This window comes from Lutra lutra, chromosome 3 (genome assembly GCF_902655055.1).
Source record: "Lutra lutra chromosome 3, mLutLut1.2, whole genome shotgun sequence".
Lineage (NCBI taxonomy): Eukaryota > Metazoa > Chordata > Mammalia > Carnivora > Mustelidae > Lutra > Lutra lutra.
Window position 1 is genome coordinate 129,133,352 of NC_062280.1, and position 26,915 is coordinate 129,160,266.

General features: G+C 37.0%; 1 protein-coding gene across 8 annotated transcripts in view; it reads left to right on the forward strand.

Moving 5' to 3' along the window:
- Positions 1–26,915, forward strand: part of FRY (FRY microtubule binding protein) — a 339,156-nt gene that overhangs the window by 169,665 nt on the left and 142,576 nt on the right. For all 8 annotated transcript variants that reach the window (XM_047723094.1, XM_047723100.1, XM_047723095.1 and 5 more), the window contains 7 exons: positions 24–103; positions 220–300; positions 5,842–6,010; positions 8,911–9,003; positions 9,099–9,197; positions 10,796–10,897; positions 26,433–26,536. In XM_047723094.1, the coding sequence (XP_047579050.1) occupies positions 24–103; positions 220–300; positions 5,842–6,010; positions 8,911–9,003; positions 9,099–9,197; positions 10,796–10,897; positions 26,433–26,536 (728 nt within the window). The remainder of the gene's footprint in view (positions 1–23; positions 104–219; positions 301–5,841; positions 6,011–8,910; positions 9,004–9,098; positions 9,198–10,795; positions 10,898–26,432; positions 26,537–26,915) is intronic.

Sequence of the window (26,915 nt, forward strand, 5' to 3'; positions counted from 1 at the left end):
AGAGCTTTTTTTTTTCTTTTCAGATTCCACTTCATCCTGTAATAGACAGTCTAATACATGATGTTATTAACTTGGCTTTCAAGCACTTTAAGTACAAAGAAGGGTAAAGTAATTTCTCTCCTTAGAATTTTGAAGAAGTTGGGTACTTAAATCTAAAACAAGTGTGCTCTTTTTAGATGACGGGGGAACCCCTCACTTGTCTCATCATATCTTATTTAGGTACCTTGGTCCTAACACTGGCAATATGCACATTGTGGCCGACCTGTATGCGGAAGTCATCGGCGTATTGGCACAAGCTAAGTAAGTGAACGTCAGTCCTTTACCATAAGAACCTGAGTGCCTCTTCCACCTCAGTCCAGCCCCACTCTCAGGAAAGGGCTGTGTGTGAGCTCGCAGAGAGCTAGGCTTCTTTTTGCGATGGCGCCATGTCTCTGAAACTGACTAAAAGCTCCCTCAAGGCAAGTACCAAGTCTGTTTTCAGTCGTTTTCTCTAGCATCTGTTTTATCTGGCAGTTGGGTCAGGACCTACCTGGAGTCCATGAGTTTCAGACTACTGCATCAAAGAAGGAAGTGGACTAACCCAATTATTTTTTCTCTGTGTCCTAATATTCCAAAGACATTTACCAGTTCTAGAAGTTTTGTTTTATATATTCCATGAGTGAGTAGTTACGATATATATCATCTGTGAATGGGAAAATTCCATTCTAGAATGTCCCTCTACTATAGACCTTACTTAATTCAGCTGAGCTAAAAATGTCCCAGACTCTGTCATGGAAACAAGTCGGGGGAAAATTCTCATTGCTAAATTTATCTGGCCCCATAACACTACTTAGCAGGCTAGAACAAAGTGATGTTAGACTATTAGCAATAAAATACTTCTCCAAAAATGATGTCACACCTTATTCACCCATCTTCATCTTACTCAACCCTGAGGCAAATCAAGCAAAATCCTGGATGCTGAGATTAGGCAAAATGAGCCAGAGACAAAATATGAATCCAGGCCAGGAGGTGAGCTTAGAACAACAGTGATACCCTGATGCTTGTGAAATGCAATCCTCAGAAAGAGATTTTTATCAACAAGAGATGGAATTTCCTAACTTAATAGCATGGAAATACCCAGTTTATCCAAAAACAAAATTTTATAAAAAGTACTTACTTAGCAACCTGACCTAGCGAAAACAGAGACAAGAGCCCAGGAAACATACCCCCCCCAAATTCTTCAGTGTGACTTATTTAACCCGGTTTATCTAGTCATCTCAACTATATATTTTTTCTAACATGTAAAACATCAGTGTTAGGTGGGAGAGAGGTAGGGACACTGATGCCAGTGAGAAATATCAAGGTCAAAGACCAGTAGCAACAGAGATAAAGAAAAAGTAGCCATAGCCTATGTACGAACTAAACTACAGAGTTATCTGGGCCATTTTGCATGAGATTATGTTGACTTTTTTTGCAGCCCATCATCATAATTGTGGTTCGTGAGCCATCAAGGAAAAAAAAGCCCAATACATCCTTTTCTATTGCAACTGAATATAAAGTATTGGTATTTTGAAGGGAGAAGCTTCAATTACCTAGCAAGTTGAATCACATGTATCAAACCCAGTCCTAGAAAAGATCGTAAAAATAAGTTATTGATATGTATTTGGCTCATTTGTGTTAAACCCTGAAAATCTCAGCATATTCCTGTATAATTCCTTCTGCAATTACCCCAGCCCAAGTCTCTTATACTATCATTTGGAAAATTTGATTTGCTAAAAATGGCTTTTTGTGTTTTTCTTAGTTGTGAACTATGCGTGACAACATTGGTTACTGTAGATGAGCTTCCTTAGCAGTAGTGATGTTGATTGTGAATGAACTGAGAAACAATGTCATAACTAAGCCACATTCTAAGGTTATAGGAATTTCTATATTAGGTCAGATTTATATGATCCACCAAGCCAGTGTTCTCCTGACGCCAACCATGGCTTGTTTTAATTTCCATGATGTCAATATTTGTCCTAATTCTTACCCAGCAATAGCTGGGTATGTGAAATGTCTCAATTTGGACAATGCTCCCATACTTGCCAGTCATAAGAGAACCCCTTGGTCAGTGTCTTCTTATGGTAACTTCAGTAGCGTATAGTAATCACAGTGATATATTCTCAACCAGTCAATGTATAGGTAACCTTTATTAATAGTACAATTCTGTGTCATAATCCAAATTATCACATTGTTTCCTTTTTGTGAATATGCCAGAAACATTACTTTGTCATTGCCATAGAAAAGTACTGTTTACTTTGTTCTCAGGGGGGAAAAAAGGATGTATGCTTATCTAGTACAGGGTGGTTATCTTTTTTTTTTTTTAATAAACTTGAGTAATATGGCAATTCTAATTTTAGACATTAGATCTAGCTCCCAGTGGTAATGCATATGAAATATTTTCTTCTTTATGACTTTAGTTATTAATGCTTAATTTTAGTCTTTAAGTTTTAGCGAAATCACTATTTTTTACTTACTAATGATAATGCACTTAATTCCTGTCATAAAGGGAAAAAATTTTTGCTATTTAGTGATTATCACCCAAAGCGTTGACTTTCTGAAAGTCAGTTAAAGTGTGAATTTTTTAGGTTAATTTTTTTTGGTTAAAATCTAATATATTTATTTAAATAGTGATAATGGCCTCTAAGATTCATAGATTTCAAAATTACTTTCTCTTTATACAATATAATCATAATGTATATATTCTTAAACTCTCACTTTTATAATATGTATGAATCATTTTAAAGCAGTTTATTTTTCATATGGATGTTCTAGTATTTCAAAGACTGAGTAATCATTGTTACTATATTTACTAAAGGCACAGTCATTAAAAATGAATTAATTTTTCCCTAAAATTACTTTACAGAAAAATAGATTTTAAGTGCAAATAGATTTTGGGATACTTTTAATGCTAAAATAGTATGTTTATGTTATCTGGGACTTTTAAAAGTAAAAGATAGCCATATTTATTCTTCACTGAAAAATAAATAGACTGTCAGCCACCCACTCCTGAGACTGTTGACCTAGTAAGTTATATAAGTAACCTGCCCTCTCCTACCGCTCCTTGTTTTAGTCCTGGATTAGGGATAGAAAACAAACTTTCCTAAGTATCATATGGTCTTTAAGACAGTATAATTCTAACCTATAAGATTACTTTTTCCTTTCAAGCTTTCACATTTCAAAATTAAAATCCTTGGTAAGTTTTTTTAGTGTTTGGGAATAACTTGAATAAAAATACAATTTTTAAAAATCTAGTTGAGAATTAATAAATTTATATAATCTCGATTAAAAATGTTCCTTCCGTTGCTTTGCATGCCATTTCTGCCTCCCACCCTTTATTATCACGCCTAAAGACTCAGCCTTTACCCCAGCTCAAATCCCCAGAAATCTCTACTAATTTTCCAGCTGGAAAGAGCCCTTTCATTCTCCTATGCCCTGGAGCCTCTTTAAGTGTGTTAGTCTCATAAAGGCAATGTGAAATACGAGAAAGTGATTTGGCCTGACCATTCCACCTCCCGGAAGGATCAGTGAGATTCCGGCAAAGGGTCAGACAGTGGCAAACACACCTCACAAAAAATAATAACAACAACAACAATTATTATAAATAATTTTTAATAATTTAAATAAATACTAGTCATAATTGGTTTAATGAATAAACAATGTAAATAAGTATTTAATGGTTATTACTTTTATTATTTTAAAATTATTATTGTTATTATTATTCACATTGCTTTATCTTCCCAATCAAACTGTACACATTGTTCTTAGGACAGTGACTGTACTTCATAGTTCATGACAAGGTAAGGCAGCTGGAGTATGGTAGAAATCCCTGGAACCTGTGTCAGAAGACCTGCGTTTGAGTCTTCTTTGTCATGTTGATCTTCCATGTCTGTTTCCTTATTTGTAAAATGGAAATGTGTTCACTGCCTGACGCAGTGGATTGTTGTGAAGGCAAAAATGTAAAAGAATATAATGTGCATAAAATATAAATCGTCTTACAAATATACTTATCATGATTCCATGTCCAGACCAGTGTTTCATAAACTTTAGACAGCAAAATCACCTCTAGGGCTTGTTAAACAAGAGTCCTGGGAATCAGCCCGGTGTTTCTTACTCAGTGGGTGTGGGGTGGGCCAATAATGAGTGTTTCTCCTAAGTTCCCAGGCAGTGCAGCTGCTGCTGCTGATCTGGGGGCCATGCTTGGAGAACCACTGGTCCAGACATGACAGCACAGAGATTAAGTGTAGGGACTCTAGAGCCAGATGCTTGGCTTGAAATTCTGGCTGTCACTTACCAGCTGTGCGACTTGAGCCCATGAAGAAGTCTCAGCCTCAAGTTCCTGTTCTGTAAAAAGGGTTTAATAATAGTACTCTGCTCAAGTTGTGAGGATTGAATGATCATGAAGATGAACTGTAGGGTTGTCTGAACTTTGCTTGGCATATTGTATGTGCTGGATGTCTCCCTATAGCTGTCATGGTCACTGTCTTCAGCATCAGATTATTTTCTACTCTATAAGGAGGAGGAAAGAAAGAGGACATTGGCATTTGTATTTTCTGTTTTCTGCTCCACTGCCTTCTTAAAAACCTCTTTTATTGGGAAATATGTGTAGCAAACATGAAGAAAAGTCTATAAATTGGCTTAGGAAAAATGCAGTTCTAACAAATTATTACCAAATGAGCCCCACATAACTTTCTGCACCCAAGCCAAGAGCAAGAAAATGGCCAGCTGTTGCCAAGTCTCTAACACCAACTTGCCCATCATGGCCGTCTATACTGCCTTCTGATGAAACAGTACCTTCATGTTTACTGCCTATTTTATTTGACCTCGAGTTTCTACCTTGAACTGTGAAGAGTTTTCTCAACCTTCCAGGATTCTGTTAGTTGGCCTTTAACTTTTATAATCATAATAACCCTCTTTAATCATGCCTTGCTCCTAATTGACCTTTTCACATATGTGGAATCCCAGGCTGACTGTCTCAGGAAGCAAAACACAATGAGTTTTAGAATGCTTTCCTTTTTCTTTTAACTAGACATTTCAGAAATAGTTAGGATAGCTTTTATGTATATGTTCCTCTATCTTGGGTACTTTGCAGATCTGCTACTATTTTCCAACCTCTTAGGGTCTATTCTTTTTTATAATCTTATATGATAATGTTGTAATTAATATTATTAATTGTTACTATTTTACTGTTTATACAGACGCCTCAAGCTCCTTGCAGATTGTGTCTCTTTAGCTGTAACATCCCATGCGTGGAGAAAATGCTTATTCAATCTTTTAGATTCGATTTGAAGTTTTTCATTATTAGATTCTCCTCAACCTAAAAATATTTTTTACAATGATCATTAACCAAAAAGCATGAAAGAAACAATAATAGAAAACTCTGGAAATGGATTAGGACTATTTCTTGGCATGATTTGCTGTCATTGTCACAAAGAGCAGGCCTGTGCTATTGCTCAGATGCTTACAATTAGACATACTTCAGGTCCTTGGGGTTGGCAGGTATGCTGGAAATTGCCCAGCCTGAGGAAATGGAGCTTTTTGTTGTGCTCAATTTAAGAGCGAGGCCATTTTGAGAGGGTCTGAATAACCCTGGGTCTTCTCCCTGACTGAAGAAAGCATTGAGCATCTTATAGACTAAGAGAAGGAGAGGTTTGTACTCTTTGCCCAATCCCACATAGTAGATCCTTACAAAATGACAGCCATGTTCTTCAACTAATTCAAAGGACTCCTGTCACTGTGCCCTGTCACTCCTAGACACTGGAGGCTCCATTATGGTCACTTTCATACCCATTATTTGATAAACCGCTCTTGTTCTCTTTTTAGATTCCCTGCTGTGAAGAAGAAATTTATGGCAGAACTCAAGGAATTACGACACAAAGAGCAGAGCCCATATATTGTTCAGAGCATTATCAGCTTGATAATGGGGATGAAATTCTTTCGAATTAAGATGTATCCCGTGGAGGACTTTGAGGCTTCTCTTCAGTTTATGCAGGTAGGTAACTTCTTGGGCAGGAGAACCAGGGGGCTATCAGCCTGAACAACTCCCTTCATCTGAACGACTGACTTGGAACTTGAAAGCCCATTCACTTGACAATGTAAAGAAGTCCTACTTTTTCCTCAGTAGTGCACAACGTGCTTTGTAACCAAATACTAGAGTGGCAGGCAGATAATTTCACTTTTAAACTTTCATATCACCTTTGAAGTAGGGTGTATAGTGCAATGTCTTCTTGGTGGACTTTTTTTCTCTTTTTGACCCATCAGCTACATTTTGATCTATGCATAAAATATTGCTGATTTTTTGCTTTTTATAATTGATAGCATTGAGGTGGCTGCATTAACATTCATAGACATCTGAACTTTAAATAATGTGGAAAACTTTGTATTCCTACTATAAAAGAGAATCAGTTTTTAAAAAATCAAACTATATATGGTTTAGGTGTCAATTATTCAGTGTTTCTCATTACATACTAACAGAAGAGTTGTTGCTAATGTGGATTTTGCAGAACATGAGGCTCTATTAGAATTTATGAAACTTTCTTTAGTACTGCTGGAAACTAGGTTTAGCGAGGGTCTTTATCAGTGTCAAGCTTAGATATAGGGATGAGGCATATAGACTGTACTGCTTCATACCCACTGAAATGGCTATAACCAAAAAGACAGATAACAGGAAGTGTGGGTACAATGTAGAGAAATGTAGGGAATGTAGGGAAATGTAGGGAAATTGGAACACTCGTACACTGCTGGCGGATATATAAAATGGCCCAACAACTTTGGGAAACAGTTTGGCGGTCCCTCAATGGTTAAATCTAGAATTGCTGTGTAATCCTGCAATTCCATGTTTCTAGGGATATATCCAAGAGAAATGACAATATACATTCACACAGAAACTTGAATGCAAATGTTCATAGCAGCATTATTCATAATAACAAAAAAGTGAATACAGCCCAAATGGTCATCAACTGATGACTAGATAAACAAAATGTGGTATATTCATCTAAGGGAATATTATTTGGCCATAAAAAGGAATGAAGTACTGATACATGCTACAAAGTACATGTATGTACCTTGAAAATATTATGCTAAATAGAAGAAGTCAGACACAAAAGGCTGCATATTACATAATTCCATTTGGATAGGCAAATCCATAGAGACAGAAAAAAGATTGGTGGTTGTGTTGGGCTTAGAGTTGGGGAATGTGATTAGAGAGATTGGAAATGACTGCTAAAGACCAGAGAGTTTCTCTGAAGGGTAATGAAAAAGTTCTAAATTTAATTGTGGTGATAAAGGTACATTGTGGGGGCCCTGGGTGGCTCAGTTAGTTAAGCATCTGCCTTCAGCTCAGGTCATGATCCCAGGGTCCTGGGATTGAGCCCCACTTCAGGCTCCCTGCTCAGGAGGTTGTCTGCTTCTCCCTCTCCCTCTTTGGGCCACTCCCTCTGCTTGTGCTCTCTCTTTCTCTCTCACACTCTCTGTCAAATAAATAAATAAATAATCTTTTTTAAAAATGTACAATTGTGAATATCCTAAAAGCCATTGAATTATACGCTTTAAGTGGGTGAATTACATATCATGTGAACTATATCTCAGTGAAGCTATTTAAAAACAAAAAGAAGAAGAAGAATATATATGCCATGTATCAAACTTCTTGGGTTTAAATTCAAACTTCAGCACTTACCAGCGCGTTGACCTTGGGCAAGTCACCCTTAACCCCTCCCCACCTCACTTACCTTTCTGCAGGGCAATAATAATGGCACTAATCTTAGAAGGTGGTTCTGAGGATTCTTGGTACATGGTAAGCACTTAGTAACTGTTAACTATGTTTATCCCTCTCTCATATGAATAATTCATGTATCTGTGTACTTGAATAATGACTTGAAAGAGTATTTACACTCATATATAAAATTATGTAGGAAAAAGACCATAATTCCAGGAAGCATGAAGCTCCGTTCTGCACTGGGGAAACCATCTCAATGACTCCATGTTGGCAGTGCCTTTCTTGGACTGTTGTCTTAGTATAGAATCAATAGAGTAGGGATTTTAGTAACTTTTATTGGCAGTGGTCCCAATGTTGACTGAAATCAAGTATAATAGCTAATATAAATATTTACATATCATCACAAACATGTGTAGCCTTAGACCCTTCCATGAAAACAATACCTAATAAGAATTATTACCAAAAAGGCCAGGAAGGAGAAAGGGGCTGGTGGAATTCTCAACAGGTCAGCTTTCCTAATAAATGATTCTCTGGGCCACCAGAAATACCCTTTCATAGATAGTAGTCCACACGCAAAGAGCAAAGACCGCCTTGCTTGAGGAACTATTCTAAGGGTTTCTTGCCTGAGGTGGGGGAGGGAAGCATTCCAGACTTGCTTATGAAACTATCTGAATAATAAACACACCTAAAATGTCAGAGCTAAGAAGTAAACAGCTCTGTGCCTGGGGCTGTCACAGGTCCCAAAATAAGTTTAATATCTTCTGCCTCCCTTACCATGTTTACCTTCTCTGGGGATCTGTGTTTGTGGGTTAATCAAGGACCTAGGGCCCCACGCACAGTAGGTGGTCAACAGAAATTTGTCAGCAGTGTATGTCTGAATGAATCAACCAGTAAGTCAGTGGAAGAGTATTGTTCCTGATTGTAGATGCTTTGTCCTTTCAGCATAGTAGGAGAAGTAGGAGACTGAGAAAACCAGTTTTGCAAAATGTCATTGAGACCATTTTGAACTGAAGTATAAATGCTAGAACCCAGTGATTTTTCTTTAATGGATTAAGGAATATGCTATGTTAGTGTGTATGATTGAATTAAGAGCTGTTTCCTTAAATTTGTTTAAGGACATTTTATGTGCACATTTCAATCTATTCTCCCTCCTTTATGTTTTTTTTTCTACTTCCTAGGAATGTGCACATTATTTCCTCGAGGTCAAAGACAAAGATATCAAACATGCCTTGGCAGGGCTTTTTGTTGAAATTCTTGTCCCAGTTGCTGCAGTGAGTTAATGTTTTTATTTTTTTTAAGAACTTCAAATTGGATTAGAGAATCACCAATTTCATTAATATAATATTAACATGCATCTCTATTTTAGGCTGTTAAAAATGAAGTAAATGTTCCCTGCCTTAGAAACTTTGTCGAAAGCCTGTATGACACCACGCTGGAACTTTCTTCTCGAAAGAAGCATTCGTTGGTTAGTAACTTCAGAGAATGCAAAACTGCAGAGGCTAAAATCCTTAGGCTGAAATTTATTTGAGAGTCATAAAGTTCCCCCAAATGGGAGCATTACCTGCAGCTCCCCCCAAAAGAGGGAGCATTTCAAAATTTGGAGCTTGTACTTAACATTGACCATAACCGGATCCCAATAATATGAGGAGATTAGACAGTGTCACCTCAGACAACCCTTCTTGTCCTAAGATTCTGTTGTTTATTTTCAAGACTGGCTTAACTTGATTTTTGTTTAATTTTGAGTATTTTTTCAAATCTAAAAGTCAAAGTTTATAATAATAGTTTACCTTTTTGAATCTCCAGAGGTCTTCACTGGTTCGTTCCTATCCTGATATTGAAAATCAAAATGGAAGCAGGCAGCAAAGGGAGTTGGGAGAGAGACCGTTTCCCGTAGGAAAGATTCTCAGAAGGTTGAGAAAACAGTAGTTGGGAAAGCTTTTGTGTTGAAGAGCAGCAGCACAGAGAAGTTGTCTCAATTACCAGAACCTTTTGCCCTCAGTGGGGCGGGGGAGGGGGGAAGCTGTGGTTTATGAATGGACACGTGGCATGTGAGCCACAATTGTGATAGTGTGGAGGAAGCAAGTTACTTGTAACTGGTTAACTGGCATGATTTACGCCAGTCTTCAAAGTATGAGCGTTGGCACCATTATTTGAGCTAATGTTCAGAGTTGCTTTGCTGGCAGTGCTGACGGATGTCCTCACTGTCTACTTCAATGTTAGCATAGTTCAAAGTCAGTTTAAAAGCAAGTGAATAAAAAAATGAAGTTAATGGTCCATAAAGCACTAAATCTCTTTGTGGCAATTGTTTTTTTTGCGAATTCACCTTAATGGATGAGCCAGTTCTATTTTTGTTTAAATTTTCCCTAGCCTTAATTCTTTGGGCATCATCCAGGTGTATGTTTGGTTCAGCAGAATGGTGATGGGGGCTGCATATATATTTTTTGGTGGCCGCTCATTAGCTTGTCTATCTTCTCCAGTTGCTGTGGGAAACCAGCCCAGTTAGGCAGTAAAAGCACAGTAGCACCTCTGTTTATTCACACGTAAGCAAATTCCTCCTGTGGTTAAATTTGTCTTGGTGGAGTTTACCAATGCAATAACATTTCTTTTAGGAATCTTCCTTAATTACAGGAAGATTGAATGCAAAAGAAAATATATACACCTACCTCTCAGACAAGGACAAGCCAGTAGATGTTTATGAGCAAAAACCCCAATAACATTTTTAAAATCAGTGTGCCTTCCTGCTTTCTCTCTGATGATTGAGAGTGATCTAAAATAATGAGTTTGTTTTTAAAATTCGTAAGTGAAGACTAAATCAGTAAATCAGATTTCCACTTACTATACATGAAACTTATTATACACTTTAAAATTCTAGATAATTCCACCCCCATCGTTGTCAGAAGGCGTTTGCGAAATGCCTGCCTCTGCATGGCCCCCTCTGAGCCTTGTGGTTATAAAGCGTCCTGTTTATTCTGGCCCATGGAGAGAGGTAGCGATTCCAGAACGTGTGTTACCTGGTTTGTTGAAATAGAAATCAGCTCGTGACCTCACCTTCTTTCTCCTCAGGCCTTGTACCCCCTGGTGACCTGCCTTCTCTGCGTCAGTCAGAAGCAGCTGTTCCTGAACAGGTGGCACGTCTTCCTCAACAACTGCTTATCCAACCTTAAAGTTAGTATTTCTCAGTTCAAAAAAGTCTTTTATTACACTAGATATGTGTCTGAGACTGGTGCATGTGCTTCTGAGAGCGATTCCTTGTGTCTGCAGGGGAATTAGCCTACACTATTGAGAAAGTGAAAGAATATTAATGTGAGTTCTCTTTATTAAATATAGCCAATTTTATATAAGAGTTCATTTATTTATTTACTTAATTAGTTAGAGTGCAAGCCAGGGGAGGGGCAGAGGGAGAGAAGGAAAGAGAATCTCAAGTAGACTCCCAACAGGGGGCTTATTCTTACAACCCTGAGATCCTGACCTGAGCCTAACTGATTTAGCCACCAAGGTGCCCCAAATAGAGTCAGTTCTAGAAGATAACAAGGGATAAGAGATATCACTCCAAATCTGGGGAAATAAATCTTTTCTAATAAGGTTCGTTTTCGGGGTAGAATTAAATACCCTTCTCCGTGCATTAAATATTGCATTTTATCTAACTGATTAAAAAAAAAAAAGAGGCCACACTTCACTGGCAGAACCGTGTGAATTGATTTCAGATGCTCACCTGTCCTTCCTGCAGCCGTCCTTTGCCCCCTGCTGTCTAGGAAAGTATTTGGGGGGAAAAGTTCTTTCTGTGGGAGGATTGACCCCAATCACAGAGAATACTCATTTCCTGTCATGTGATCTGTGATTGTTTGAAGGTATTCTATTCAAGCCACATGGCAGTCCATCAGTCCTAGCCATTCACTGAGCAAGTACTGTGGTGGGTAGGCAGCACAGGTGTGTGACGATGAGAGGAGGGACGTCATCGTTTCTAAAACTGAGGAAGCTACAGTTAAAACTACCATAATGATTAGCTTTAAAATTGGCTTTATAACTTCTAAATGACTAAGCATATTTTAAGTTTTAGTGACCTGCTGATATAAGACAACTAAGTGAAAGTCAACCCTAATGGAAGATTAAACAGTGTGTATTTTTCAGTTTTTTCCAGTTGTGTCTTAAAGTTCTTCTATGAGTTTGATATTTGCTGCTTTAGAATTTTTGAAATATCCTTAATTATACAATATTGTATGTGCTTATACATGTTGTCCTGTCTTTTTTGTTATAAGGCACTTTAATTTAGTGAAGTGGTTAAGATTAATTATATTATTTTGGCATTTACCATAATTACTCCATAATCTGCATTAGAGCGGTTTTAAGCATGGATTATGAAATCCAAGATTAGAATCATTTATTTTCTTCAAATTGGCAGTGAAATATAATAGCAGGGGATATAGAATTAGGCTTTTAAGTATTCTGAAAAACAAAAAGCTTTTCAGGGTTATCAACTATTATATAATAGGTATTCTCCAATATTTTACCTAGGGATTTGTGCATCTATAATACATCTCTAACACAGAGCCCAACGTCATTTTGTTGTTGTTTGGTCCACTTTTAAGTTATTCAGTTATTAGTTCCAGTTAAAAATTTTTTTGTTCATTTACCTTTTACACAGATAGAAAATAGTCATTTTGCTCAAAACAAAAAAGAGACATAATTAAGAATGTTTTCAGTGCATTTTTCTGTGTATATGATACTAAGTATGTTTGCAATGAATTTTAGTTAGAATTAAAAATAATACTTTGCATGAAAATTTATTTTTGTGGCCAAAAAACCAAAATTTTTTGTTTAAAGTAGATATTTTGAAATAAAGTGGCATAATCTTAGTTTGGAATGTAATTGCTTCAAAGTTATAATATTGGTGCTTTAGTCAAAACTTACCAGAAAGACTTAATAACAGGGTTATAAATGGCCCTAGAGAGAAGTGAGACTACAGGCTGATAGTGTATCCCTATGCAGACATTTCAAGCATTAGGATTTCTAGGAGAATGGCCATGATGAGATCAGAAGGAGTATGTAGAGGGAATAGTATAGAGATGAACCAAATTCCAGAATTCCATTTAGTTCACCCAGTAGGTATGAAGTACCCACTGCATGATACGCTAGGGAAGGTTCTGTAAGGGGGGAATATAGGGGAAGTCAACTGTATTAAAACTAGATATAGAATAGAGTCTCTGTCCTTGAGGAGTTTAGCATTTCATTGGCAGATCTATAACGAAGTTTCAAAATGCATGATAGACACAGTGAGGGATATAAAAGTTGAGAGTCGAGAGATATTTGTGCCATTTGTGAAGGTTCGAGACCCCATGAAGCATGAAAGAGGTAGTTATTAGGCCAAGTTAAGGCAATGATATTTTATTTTATGGGTAATAAATTGTTGGGATTCATCACCCCAAGGCTAAAAGATATAAAAAGATCCTTGATGAGTTACCCTTGGAATAAAATGGTATCATATATATTTAGAACTAAACCCAGTAGGGATTAAATGAGACCATTTTAGGGGTGCTTGGAGGACTCAGTTGGTTAAGCTTCCAACTCTTGATTTCCATTTGGATTGTGGGAAGGGGCGCCACCTCGGGCTCCATAGTCTGCAGGGAGTCTGCTTGGGATTCTCTTTTTCCCTCTCCCTCTGTCCCTCCCCTTCATGTTCTCTATCTCTCTCTAAAGTAATAAGTGAATAAATCCTCTTTTTTTTTTAAATGAGACCATTTTAAAATGTCATAAATATACAGAAAACCTTCTAAATCAACTTACAAATAATCTGTGAGGAAAAACTAAAATGGCTTCAGAAGTATACTTTGTCTTGAATAGTGTCAAGATTTTATGAGAATTAGAGCCAACTCTATCATTTCATAATGACCAGCAGACCAACTCTTCTCCCTATTTACTTTATTTACTTCTCCCCCTTTTTGTTTCCAGCACCCTTACCCTCCATGTGTCCCATTTCCCTACACATGCTTATGTATAATGAACCTAATGTTTGAACCCTACATTTTGAACTTGGTAGCCATATTTGATGTGTTCTGCAGAGGGGAGTCATCAAGGTGGCAGCATGACAAATAGAAGTGTCTGAGTGTGAAAAATCTGCTGCTTTCAAAGTAAAGAAGTTCTCAGATCAATGCTGTTAATATCAGTGCCCTGGTTTATCTTCAGAGTCAGTCTGTTGGAAGCAGGCTACTTGGGTAGCACAATTAGCACAAACTTGGAGTTTTTGTTTACACTTAGTTAAGAAGGTCAACCATATATTAGCAATATACCCTTGTGAGTTGATGGGGAATTTATGCCATCTTCTTACCACAACACTGACATCTTTCAAGAACTCTTGTTTAGTAGTAACCAATACTTTTTTCTTCTATATATTTAATGTCAAATCTGAACATACTGAGCAATTAAAAATTGATAGATTTCCTTCACGTCTACCATAATACACCTAATTCTGAAGAAAGGAAATATGTTTTGAAACTAGATTTAATAGTACTTATTTTATGTTGTGACTGTTAATTAATAGTTATTTTAACATATAGTATTTATTAAATATTTATAATAACTGTGCTAGTTTCTCAGCCTTAAAAATGGATATAATTGAAATAATTTTTTAATTTTTAAAATTTTATGATAGTGAGTATAATATCCCAGAGGTCCAGGTTTTAAAAATGAAACAAAACCATAAAAGAAACCTTAAGAGTTAAAAAATGTATTTGCTGTATATTTACTAACAACAATATCTCTCAGTAACTGGAGATCTTTTATGAACCAAGCCAGTGGCAGGAGGTTTCCATGCTTTGTTGTGGATCATCATGATAGTGTAATAAGCTCCACTGAGCTCTCCCTGTGCTTTCATGGATATCATTTTTTTTTTCTAAATATTTTGCTCCAAGAGAAATACTGTATATGAAGTCTAGATAATACAGAATTAAAAATGATTCTCCTTTCATCTCAGTCTGCTTAGGCTAGGACTTGAATGCATTCATTCAGTCAGTCAATCAGCTGGTTAAAGTATTTTACATGAAGTGTAGCAGGCACTGTCCAAGTGCTGGGAGTAAGTGATGAATGAGACAGTAGCACTCTCCCACCTCTTAGACCTTGTAATTTAGTGGAACAGACAGATAGTAAACAAGTAAACACATAGGAAGAACAATTCAGATATTGGTAACTGCTGCAAATAAAATAAAGTAGGATATTGTGACAGAGAACGACACATTCAAAAGGAATGGGGTGGAGAGGATACAAGGAAGCTCTTTTGATTTCCATTAAGAATCTCAAAAACTGTGGTTGCCATATATTTGTTGAAACTTGTCTTCAGCACTTAATGTATATTTATGTGTAATAATCACAATCAAGTTTAAGGAGTGCTTTTCTTAAACTTTTCATATAATAATAAGATAATGATATCTTTATATCAATGAGTAGACATTAAGTAATACATTAAGGATTCCACAGCCATTGGTAGAATGCATTAAAATGTGTGGCACCAATTATTTTAAAATGACTACTATTCTCTTTTTAAGTATCAATTTAAATGATATAGTGTTGGCTATTTTAAATAATAATTTTCTAGAAGAAGTTATTCTGCTTTAATATTAACCTCATTTCTATAAACTTGAGAAAATCTCTTTTCATTTATCTTTCATATGTGTTCAAGACACATTTCAAAGTGGAATTTGTAAATTCTGACAGTGCACATAAACTGAGCTTAAAAATTAGTAATCAGCTGACAAGGGTATTACTTTCCATGAGTTTCTTATTTATTCAGACACTGAAGAGAAAATAATCTGCATAAATTGTTGGTTCAGTAGTGTTGAGGTTATCCTAACCCTGTGTTCTTTGCATATAGGTTCTTTGAGTAATATGGTCATCAAAAAGTGAACTATGATCAGAGTAAATTGATTCAAGTATTAAAAGGAAATGCCTGGAAGAAGAAAGGTGTTGACTATGATATGTAAGGGAATATGACAGAAAGAAATAGATTTACTTCAATGGCTCTAGTCGAAGTGGAAGTGAGAACTAGAAGGTATTTGAGAATAACAAGATCAAAAGATGGCTAAAATTGTTTATCAGTCTCTATCAATAGAACTTGACCTTAACATGCGCCAGACTCTCTAAAAAAGCCTGTTATAAATGCAGCTTCTCGAGACCTACCTCCAGAAATTCTGATTTCAAATGTTTGAGTGCAGTCAAGGCATTTGCATGTTCATAAGAGGCTCAGGTGACTTAGTGCAAATGCTGGGCTGGTGGACCTTGAGAAACATTGGTTCTCAACATTGGTTGCCAGTGAATTCAATTCTCCCTACTTGTTACTGTTAACACTGAATTGCTTTAACTAAATCAAAAGCAAACTTTAAAGAAGGTGGGCATGGTATTGGGCTGGCTGACGTCATATGAAAGTGTCGGTGACCAGCATTGAGAGGAGAGGAAGGGGTACAGGGAAGATTCACTCTGAAGCTTACTAGTTTCTTGAACATTTGCATCAGTGTAACCTCAGAGCCACAATATATTAATATATTTTGTTAATTAATTAACAGAGAAGCAGATTACAAAGAATGAAGAGTCCTTTGATCTTAAAGTAGAGATTTTTGACCCAAATCAGTGTTTTGAGACATATTCTAAAATGTTTACATCCTGAAAATATACATCAAACCCCTATTGCATTAGCCCCTATTGGAAATACAAAGACAATGTTTTCAAGTAGAGTACAATCTAGTAGGCACCAGTAGCATATTGGAGTGGTCTCCATATAATAGTAAACCATAGTAGAAAAATTAATGCTTCCAAGATACTGGAACTGGGTTGTCTAGATTCAAGTTCTGGTACTACCACTTATTAGCCCTTCTGTGCCTTGTTTTCTTCATCTGCACAATGAGAACAATGACAGTATCTACTGCACAGGTTGAAAATTAGTTAATATATGTACATCACTGCTAACAATGCCTCATTCAGTAAGTACCATGTTTTCCAGAAAATAGTAAGTATAGTGCCCATGTCTTTCACCTCCTTGGTTAAAATTGTTCCTACATATTTTATTCTTTTTGAAGAAATTATGAATGGAATTTTTTTCTTTATTTCTCTTTTTGATAGTTTGTGGTTACTGTATAAATATGCCACAGATTTTTGTACATTGATTTTGTATGAACCAACTTTACTGCATTTGTTTATTCTAATTTTTTTGGTAGAGTCTCTAGGATTTTCTATGTATTAAATTGTATTATCTATAAATAATGGTAGTTTTACATTTTTCTTCCAATTTTGATTACTTTTATTTATTTTTCCTAATTGTTCTGGGTAGGACTTCCAATACTATGTTGAACAAAAGTGGTGAGAATGGGTATGCTTGTCTTGTTTCTGATCTCAAGGAAAAAGATTTCAATTTTTTACCATTGAGTATGATGTTCTGTGGGCTTGTGATATATCACCTCTTCTTGTTTTGAGGTACATTGCCTCTGTACTCAGTTTGTTGTTTTATCATAAATGGATATTGAATTTGTCAAATGCTTTTCTGCATCTTTTAAGAAGTCATATGATTTTATCCCTCATTTTGTTAATATGGTTTTTCATGTTGATTGATTCACAAATGTTGAACCATGTTTCCATCCCTGGCTTAAATCCCACTTGATCATGGTGCATCCTTTTAATGTATTATTGAATTCAGTTTGCTAACATTTTGTTGAGGATTTTTGCATCTATGTTGATCAGGTACATTGGCCTGTAATTTTCTCTTTTTCATGTGTGTCCTTAACTGGTTTTGGTATCAGGGTAATGTTGGCCTCATAAAATGAGTTTGAGAGTATTCTCTTCTCTTCAATTTTTTGGAAGACTTTGAGAAGGATTAGTATTAAATCTTTTTTGAAGGTTTTGTAGAATTCACTGGTTGAAGCCATCTGGTCCTGGACCTCTGTTTGTTGGGAGTTTTTTTTTATTACTGGTTCAACTTCTTTACTAGTAATTTCTTTACTAGTAATCTATTGAGATTTTTCTATTTATGATTCAGTTTTGGAAGATGGTATGTTTCTAGGAATTAATTTTTTTCTTCTAGGTTTTCTAATTGATTGGCATATAATTGTTCATAATAGTCCTTTATGATCCTTTGTATTTCTTTTGTGTCAGTTGTAATTTCTCCTCTTTATTTTCTGATTCTATACATTTGAGCCCTCTCTCTTTTTTTCTTAGTCTAGCCAAAAGCTCATCAATTTTGTTTATCTTTTCAAAGATTCAGCTGTTAGTTTCATTGATCTTCTCTATTGTCTTTTTAGTCTCTAGTTCATTATTTCCACTCTGATCTTTATTATTTCCTTCCTTCTGGTAACTTTGGGTTTTAACTGTTCTTTTTCTAATCACTTTAGGTTTAAAGTTAGGTTGTTTACTTGATATTTTTCTTGTTATTTGATATAGACCTATATCATTATAATCTTAGAACTGCTTTTGCTGTGTCCCGTAGATTTGGCATTATTATTTATCCATTTCCTTTATCTCAAGGTATTTTTAAAATTTCTCCTTTGATTTCTTCATTGACCCATTGGTTATTCAGTGGTATGTTGTTTAATCTCCCCCATAGTTGTGATTTTTCCAATTTTCTTTTTGTAACTGTTTTCTAGTTTCATAGTACTATGGTTGGGAAAGATACTTGATATGACTTCAGTCTTCTTAAACTTATTGAGACTTCTTTTGTGGCCTAATATATGATCTCTCCTGGCAAATGTTCCATGTGCACTTGAGTAGAATTGTGTACACTACTGCCTTCAGAGAGAATGTTCTGTATATATCTATTAAATCCATCTTGATCATGTGCCATTTAAATTCTAATATGTGACTTAAAGCCAGTATTTCCTTATTGATTTTCTGTCTGGATGATCTATCCATTGATGTAAGTGGGGGCATTAAAGTCCCCTACTGTTGTTGGCTGTTGTCAATTTCTCCATTTAGGTTTGTTAATATTTGCTTTATATATTTAGATGCTTCTATGTTGGGTGCATAAATATTTACAAATATTAAATTTTCTTTTTGGATTGATCACTTTGTCTTTATGTAATGCCCTTCTCTTTTATTGCAGTTTTTGTTTTCAAGTCTGTTTTGTCTAACATAAGTATAGCTTGCCGAGCTCTCTTTTGGTTTCCATCGGCATGGAATACCTTTTTCCATCCCTTCATTTCAGTCTGTATGTGTCTTTATATCAAAAGTAGGCAGCACATAGATGAGTCTTGTCTTTTTATCCATTCAGCAACTGTCTTTTGATTGGAACACTTAGTCCATTTGCATTTAAAGTAGTTGGTATGGGTATGTACTTATTTTCATTCTGTTTAATTTTTTTCTGTTTTGTAGTTTCTTTCTGTTCCCCTCTTCTCTTGATTTCTTGCAATTTGTTGACTTTCTGTGGTGTTCTGCTTAGATTCCTTTCTCATTATCATTTATGTATCTATTATAGGCTTTTGCTTTGTGGTTACCATGAGGCTCAGCCTAAATATTAAACAGTCTATTTTAAGTTGATAGCAAGTTAAGTTTGAACATATTCTAAAACTCTGCATTTTTATGTTTTTGATTTCACATTTTACATCTCTTTGGCTTTTGTGTCCCTTAACTAATTAATATAGTTATTTTTACTATTTCTTTTAATACTTGTACTAGCTTTATAAGTAATTAGTCCACTTTCTTTACTACATATTTACCTTTACCAGTGAGATTTTTACTTTAATGTGTTTTCTTATTACTAATTAGTGCTCTTTGTTTTAACATTTCTTTTAGGGACAGTTTAATGATGATTATCTCCTTTAGCTTTTGCTTGTCTGGAGAAATCTTTATCTCATTTTTAATTCTAAATGATAATCTTGCTGTGTAGAGTGTTTTTGGTTGGAAGTTGTTTGTTTTTTTTTTTTCTTCTTCCTTTCAGCACTTTTAATATATCATACCACTCTCTTTTGGCCTGCAAAGTTTCTGTTGAGGAATCTGGTGATGATCTTACATTTATTATTCATTGACCTGATGTCCCTTGTTTATAACATGTTATTTTTCTCTCACAGTTTTTAATATTCTTTGTCTTTAAATTTGACATTTTAATTACAATGTGCCTTGGTGTGGGTCTTTTGGGGTTCATCTTCTTTGGAACCTTCTAGATTTCCTGGGTTTGGTATCTGTTTCATTCCCCAGGTTAGGGAAGTTATTAGCCATTATTCATTTAAATAAGTTTTCTGCCCCTTTCTCTCTCTCTCCCTCTGGAAGCCCTGTAATCAGAATGTTATTCTTCTTGATGTTGTCTTACAGGTCTCTTAAGGAATGTTTGTTTTCTTATTTAATTTTTTTTCTTTTTGCTTTCCTGTTTGGTTAAGTTCTGTTGCCCTGTCTCCCAGATCACTAATTCTTTTGTCTTCTTCATTTAGTCTGCTGTTAAAACTTTCAGTGTATTTTTCATTTAAGTTATTGTATTCTTCAGCTTGTGACTTATGTTTGGTATTTTCTTATCTTTTCTGTCTCTTTGTTGAAATCTTTCTGTGCTTCCATTCTTTTCCCGAGTGTAGTGAGCTTCTTTATGACCATCACTTAACTTCTTATCAGGCAAATTATTTATCTCCATTTCATTAAAGTCCTCCACCGGCGGGGGGGGGGGGGGGGGGGAGTTAGTTTGTTCTTTTGTTTAGAACATATTCCTCTCTTTTCTCATTTTGCTTGACTCTCTATGTTTGTTTTTATGTGTTAGGCAAAACAGCTACCTCTCCCAGTATTAAAGAGGTGGCCCTATGTAAGCAATGAACCTTATTGATTAGCATTGCCCTAGCTCTTGGGTGTCTCTGGAACTGTATTTCTGGTTGTTTAAGATTCATAGAGCCCAGAAATACAGTCCCCCTGGCCGCCAGAGCCTGGCACTCCAGGGCATCCCCTGTGTGGGCTCTGCATGCCTGGTGGCTTTGGCAGGTCAAGGGGGCCAGGTACAGGGTTATGGGAACAACACAAGGGGTCAAGCCCAAGGCAGTGGCATGGGAGGTGGACCTTGGCACTGGTCAGTTAGAGTGAGAGTACAAAAATATTACTACCCAGTGCTGCCATCAGCAACGTTAAGAGCGAATGTAAAAATATTACCCACCAGTGCCTCCATCCCTGTGCAGAGTCCTAATAGGCTTTTCCTCTTCTAGAAGATGCCTTAATATTAGCAACTTTATCTTCTTCACATGTGGGCTAGACTTTTCTCAAACTGCTGATTTTGTACTTGGTCAGGGAGAGTGAATCTGCATCTGAGCCTTTTAAGAGCAGAATCTCTTTCCCTATAGCCTTATGGCTCTCCTGGATGTAAGCCCTGCTGGTTTTCAGAGTCACACATTTTGGGGACTCTTTTCCCTGGTGCAGTTCCTAAGAGATGGGGTGGCTAATGTGGGATACAAACTCCATGCTCCTCACTGAGGAGTTCCATGTTTGTGAGACCCCTCCTCATGTTGGGTCACCATGCTTATGGTGGGGTTTTGTCAAGATTGTGTAACTGCCTCTCCTACCTGTCTTCATGTGGCCCTTTTATTCCTTGATGTAAAGTAGCTGTTCAGCCAGTACTCGGGTTCTTTCCAAAGGGAATTATTCCATATGTAGCTATTAATTTGTTGTGTCCTTATGAGAAGGTGAGTTAAGGATCATTCCATGTCACTTTTTTTGAACTGCCTCCTTGTATAACTTCTATATAAAGAAGTCTTGCTTATGCATCAAGTTGTTTGCTACTACTCACAGTCTGCTTTTTTAAAACTGATACTTACTGATAACCTCCTGTTTGGCAATCAATGAGGGCACAAAAATGAACAAACCAGAATTCTGGAGTTTGCAGTCTGCTAAGAAATATACAAGTAAAGGGATAGAACAGCATTCTGGAAGCAGAGAGCAGAGGCACTTGGCAATCTTTCTGGGGTGGATACATAGTGATTGTAATAGTAGGGAATTTAATAAAAGAGAGGACATCTAATTGAATCTTGCCAGGGAGTAGACACTTTCCAAATATACCAGGAGTAGGAAAGCATTCAAGGCATTTAGGAAATTGCAGAAGAGGTATAATGGCATGGGGTGCACCAAGCCCAAGGCGGAGGTAGGAGGTAGTAATGGAGGAGCCAAATTGCCAAAGGCCCCTCCTGTACCACATCATGGAATTTGGACATGTCCAGGAGGTGATTAGAAGCCACTCAAGGACTTTAAATGTGGGGAAGTAAATGGTCATGGGTGCAGTTTAAGAATATCATTTGACAGTGCCAGGAATGGAAGAGGGGCAAGAAAAGCATTTGAGGAGGGATTGTGGTGATCAGTGATATCACCTTGAAATGCTAAAAATCAAGTACAAAGTGAAAACTTAAGTCAGCCACTTGGCTCTTTAGCCTCTGTGGAAGCAGCAACTTCTTTCAAGATATGTCTCCAAAGGCAAAGGAAACAAAAGCGAAAATGAACTTTTGGGACTTCTTCAAGATCAAAATCTTCTGAACAGCAAAGGAAACAGTCAATAAAACAAAGCAGCAACCCATGGAATTCTCAAATGACACTACAGACAAAGTGCTGATACCAAGATCTATAAAGAACTCCTCAAACTCAACACACAAAACAGATAATCACATCAAAAAATGGGCAGAAGACATGAACAGACACTTCTCCAGAGAAGACATAAAATTGGCTAACAGACACATGAAAAAATGTTCATCATCATTAGTCATCAGGGAGATTCAAATCAAAACCACATTGAGATACCACCTTATACCAGTTAGAATGGCCAAAATTAACAAGACAGTAAACAATGTGTATTGGAGAAGATGTGGAGAAAGAGGAACCCTCTTACACTGTTGGTGGGAATGCAAGTTGGTGCAGCCCCTTTGGAAAACAGTGTGGAGATTCCTTAAGAAATTAAAAATAGAGCTACCCTATGACCCTGCAATTGCACTACTAGGTATTTATCCCAAAGATACAGATGTAATGAAGGGCCACCTGTACCCCAATGTTCATAGCAGCAATGGCCACAGTTGCCAAACTGTGGAAAGAACCAAGATGCCCTTCAATGGACGAATGGATAAAGATGTGGTCCATATATACAATGGAGTGTTGTGCCTCCATCAGAAAGTGTGAATACCCAATTTTTGTATCAACATGGACAGGACTGGAGGGGATTATGCTGAATGAAATAAGTCAAGCAGAGATGGTCAAGTATCATATGGTTTCACTTACTTGTGGAGCATACGGAATAACACAGAGGACATTGGGTGAAGGAGAGGAGAAGTGAGATGGGGAAAATCAGAGAAGGAGAAGAACCATGAGAGACTGTGGATTCTGAGAAACAAACTGAAGGTTTTGGAGGGGAGGGGCGTGGGGGGATGGGTGAGCCTGGTGGCGGGTATTAAGGGGGGCACATCCTGCATGGAGCACTGGATGTGGTACATAAACAATGAATTTTGGAACACTGAAAAGAAATAAAATGGAAAAAAAATTGAAGTTAAACAGAAGCCGGCACTATGAATTGTTTAAACTAGAGATCTCTGTTAATCTCCTTAATAAAGCTTAGGTGATGTTTGCCCTACCCCATCATGATTCACAGTATGAGATAAGGCACATGAGAGAATTTTGAATGATACACTATGCAAAATATAAAATACATATACTAATAGAGAGAAATTAACAAAGGAAGAAACAGCTCTACTGGAATGGAAGCTCCCCCAAATCAGAGCATGTTTGCTGCTAGATCCTGGTGCTTTGTATGTAATAATAGTTACTATGGACAGGAACAGTGCTAAATATCCTATATGCACTAGCTCATTTAATTCTCAATGTTCCTATGAGGAGCTTCCCTGAGGCTGACCACACCACTAATAAATTGCAGAGCAAGGATGGATTCAAACCCAGGCAGTGTGTGCCTAGAGTCTGCATTTAACCACCATGTAAGCACATCAGAGACATTTGCTAAGTTGGAGGGATTGGAGTAAGGATAATTAGAATTCCCCAAGTTTGTTTTTTTTTTTTTTTTAAGATTTTATTTATTGATTGATTTGACAGAGAGAGATCACAAGCAGGCAGAGAGGCAGGCAGAGAGAGGAGGAAGCAGGCTCCCCGCTGAGCAGAGAGCCTGATGCAGGGCTCGATCCCAGGACCCTGAGATCATGACCGGAGCCGAAGGCAGTGGCTTAACCCACTGAGCCACCCAGGTGCCCTAGAATTCCCCAAGTTTTTTAATGACAGAATATTTTAAATGTAACTTTATCAGTTTAGCAGTTTACTTAAAGTTCATTTATGTAACCAAGCATGCAAATCAAACACGCAAATTATAATTCTTTATATATCAATATATGCTTTAGAAAGTTGTGGTCTTTTCTTCCTACAGCTGGAAAAGTAGTTATGGAAAAATATCTGATAAAACCCTTTAAAAAGAAAAAAAAAACTAGTGGAGGATGGAAGACAGTCCATACCAGTTAATGAAACACATTTGTTTTATTTTTTTTTTAAGTTCTTATTTAAATTCCAGTTACTTAACAGTATAATATTGGTTTCTGGTGTACAATATGGTAATAAAACCATTTTAAAGCCTCAAAACTTAATGTGATATTAATTGCCTGTGAATAGACAGACTAATAAACTCTAAGAACAGACCTGAAAGCATATAGAAATCTAGAACTTTATAATGATCACACCAAAAATTTATTCTATTTCTCATAAATCTAAAAAAAATTCTTAATTGCTTTTTCCATAGAATTTATTTACATAAATAGTCTAAAAATGAACTTTATCTAAACACTTATGAATTCTATAAAAATCAGTATCTAAATTATCTACACTAAGAATAAAAGAGCTAAAGCAATTATGACAAGATAAAAAAAAATAAGTAAGGGTGGAAAAGTCACATAAAAGCAAAAAACCTCTAAGAAAGTTTAAATGACATTTAAATACTGTTCAGCACACATTTATCGACCCCCTGAAGAATGCTGGGAATTGTAATAGATGTCAAGGTAAACAATTCCCCTTCCTTTCAGACATCTAAATAAGGTTGTATGCTAGAGGTTGTATGAAGGTCAGAAGACACTCAGGACAGAATAATTAGCTTTAGTGGGATGGGGTTGAGGACTGGGGAGGAACCAAAGAGCCTGCACAAAGGAGGGACATTCAAGTATGTCAAGACTGTGAAGGGGTAGGGTTCGCCCAGGGGTGCCTGAGTGGCTTAGTTGGTTAAGCATCTGCCTTCGTGCCAGGTCATGATCCCAGGGTTCTGGGATGGAACCCCACATTGGGCTCCCTGCTCAATAGGGAGCCTCTTTCTCCTTCTCCCTCTGCCTTTGCTCCCCCCTGCTTGTGCATGCTCTCTCTTTCTCATCAAAGAAATAAAATCTTTAAAAAAAAAAAAAAAAAGATGCAGGAGGTGAGAGAACCCACTCCTGATATGGAAATGGAATGAACATGGCCTAGCTAGAGTTCAGGGAGCTTGTAGGAGGCTAGAGGAAAGGGAGGCAGAAACTCCATATTGATCGGTCAGTTATACCTTGCCAAGAAATGTTGCCTGGATCCCACAGGCATCCGAGAAGCCACCCAACCCATGATTTTTAAATCAAGAGGAATATAATTAGGGTAAGATGGACAGTGGGGAAAGGATCAAGTCTTCCTCTCTGGCTTGTTATTGCCTGGAAGCCAGCAGCTCTGCCATAGCTGTTCTCCCTGCCTCTGCTCCTTTCCCCACACTGTATGCAGGATCTTCTTCCGTGGTCTCCTTGATCTTAGTGGCGTCCCGTCACCTCATAAGAACCCTGGTCTCCTTATTAATCATGGCAAGTGGGGTCCCACATGTGACCCCTGCCTTCCTCACAGGCCTCATCAACCTCTACTCTTTCACCTGGCCCCATGCACTGATGTATGAATTGTTCCCAGGTTCTCAAACATGACCCATCTTCTCCAGCTCTCTTTGTTTCCACGTGTTCCCTATTCCCATCATCTTTCTACACTGTTCACAGTTTCACACTGTGCCAAACACAGGACCCGGCTGACCGTAGCCACTCAGATGTTTGGTTAAATGAACACATGCATAAATGAAAGAATGAAAGTTCATCTGAGTTTTCATCTGTCCCTGGAAATTTTTCCTGACCCTCCTTGAGTTTTCCATAGCTTGCCCTTCTTTCCATTCTCTAGCTCCTCTCCCTACCAGTTTTTTCTACTGCATTAAGAGTTGATTGCTTATTATCTATCTCCCATCCATCAGAGGTTGTGAACAACTTAAGAAAAGGGATTATCTTTTATCTCTATATCCCATGTTCTAACACACTGCTTAGTATACATTCATTTCCATAAATGTTTATTAGTAATTAGATGAGAACCTGGGAAGTTTGGGGAATCAGAGCAAAAAGGGCATAATCAACTATAGAAAGAGAACATTGATTATCTCTTAATGCCCCTAGAGCTGGAGGAAGAAGACAATTTCAAGCATTCATATGGCAAAGGAGAGAGTGACATGATTTCCCCCTGAACTACTCTGTCCTGCCCTCATGACCATTTAGATCCCTCCTCATAGATTATTTACCCAATGGGCACCTGAAGTCACATACCCCACAAGTCCCAAAGGATTCAGGTGCCTCGTAGGGGCCCTGCATGTCTAGGAATTCAGAAAAAGTATTCTCCATATATTACCATTTAATCTTTTTTTTTCCACTTAAGCTTAATTAAATCTTAAATCTAATGCTATCTTACATCCTGGTTTCTGTCATAGAATAAAGACCCCAAGATGGCTCGAGTTGCGCTGGAATCTCTGTACAGATTACTTTGGGTTTACATGATTCGAATTAAATGTGAAAGCAACACAGCTACTCAGAGGTAAGGAGCTGGTTTTGGTTAATTAACTACATCCCTGAGTTAATGGTAACCATTTCTCAGCCAATGAGGTGATTTATTTTTATTGCTACCTATACTAACCAAACTAGTAACCATTCACAGTTGACAGTTTCTAAAAGATCTAAGTGGTAAAGACATTTTCAGGCTTTTCTTAGTTATTGCTCAGCAGCCGTTACAGAAATTTCAGCCTCTACCGGGATCAAGAGGCTCCATGTCCAAGACTGCATTCACCATGTTAGCAAAGCAAATGGCTTTTATTTTCCAGCTGCCCTTAGTTTTGCAGAAAAACTTTTCATAGAGTAATTATGCTAATGAAAAGGGATGAAGTGGTTTGTTTTCTTTTTCCGAACTCTCTCTGATA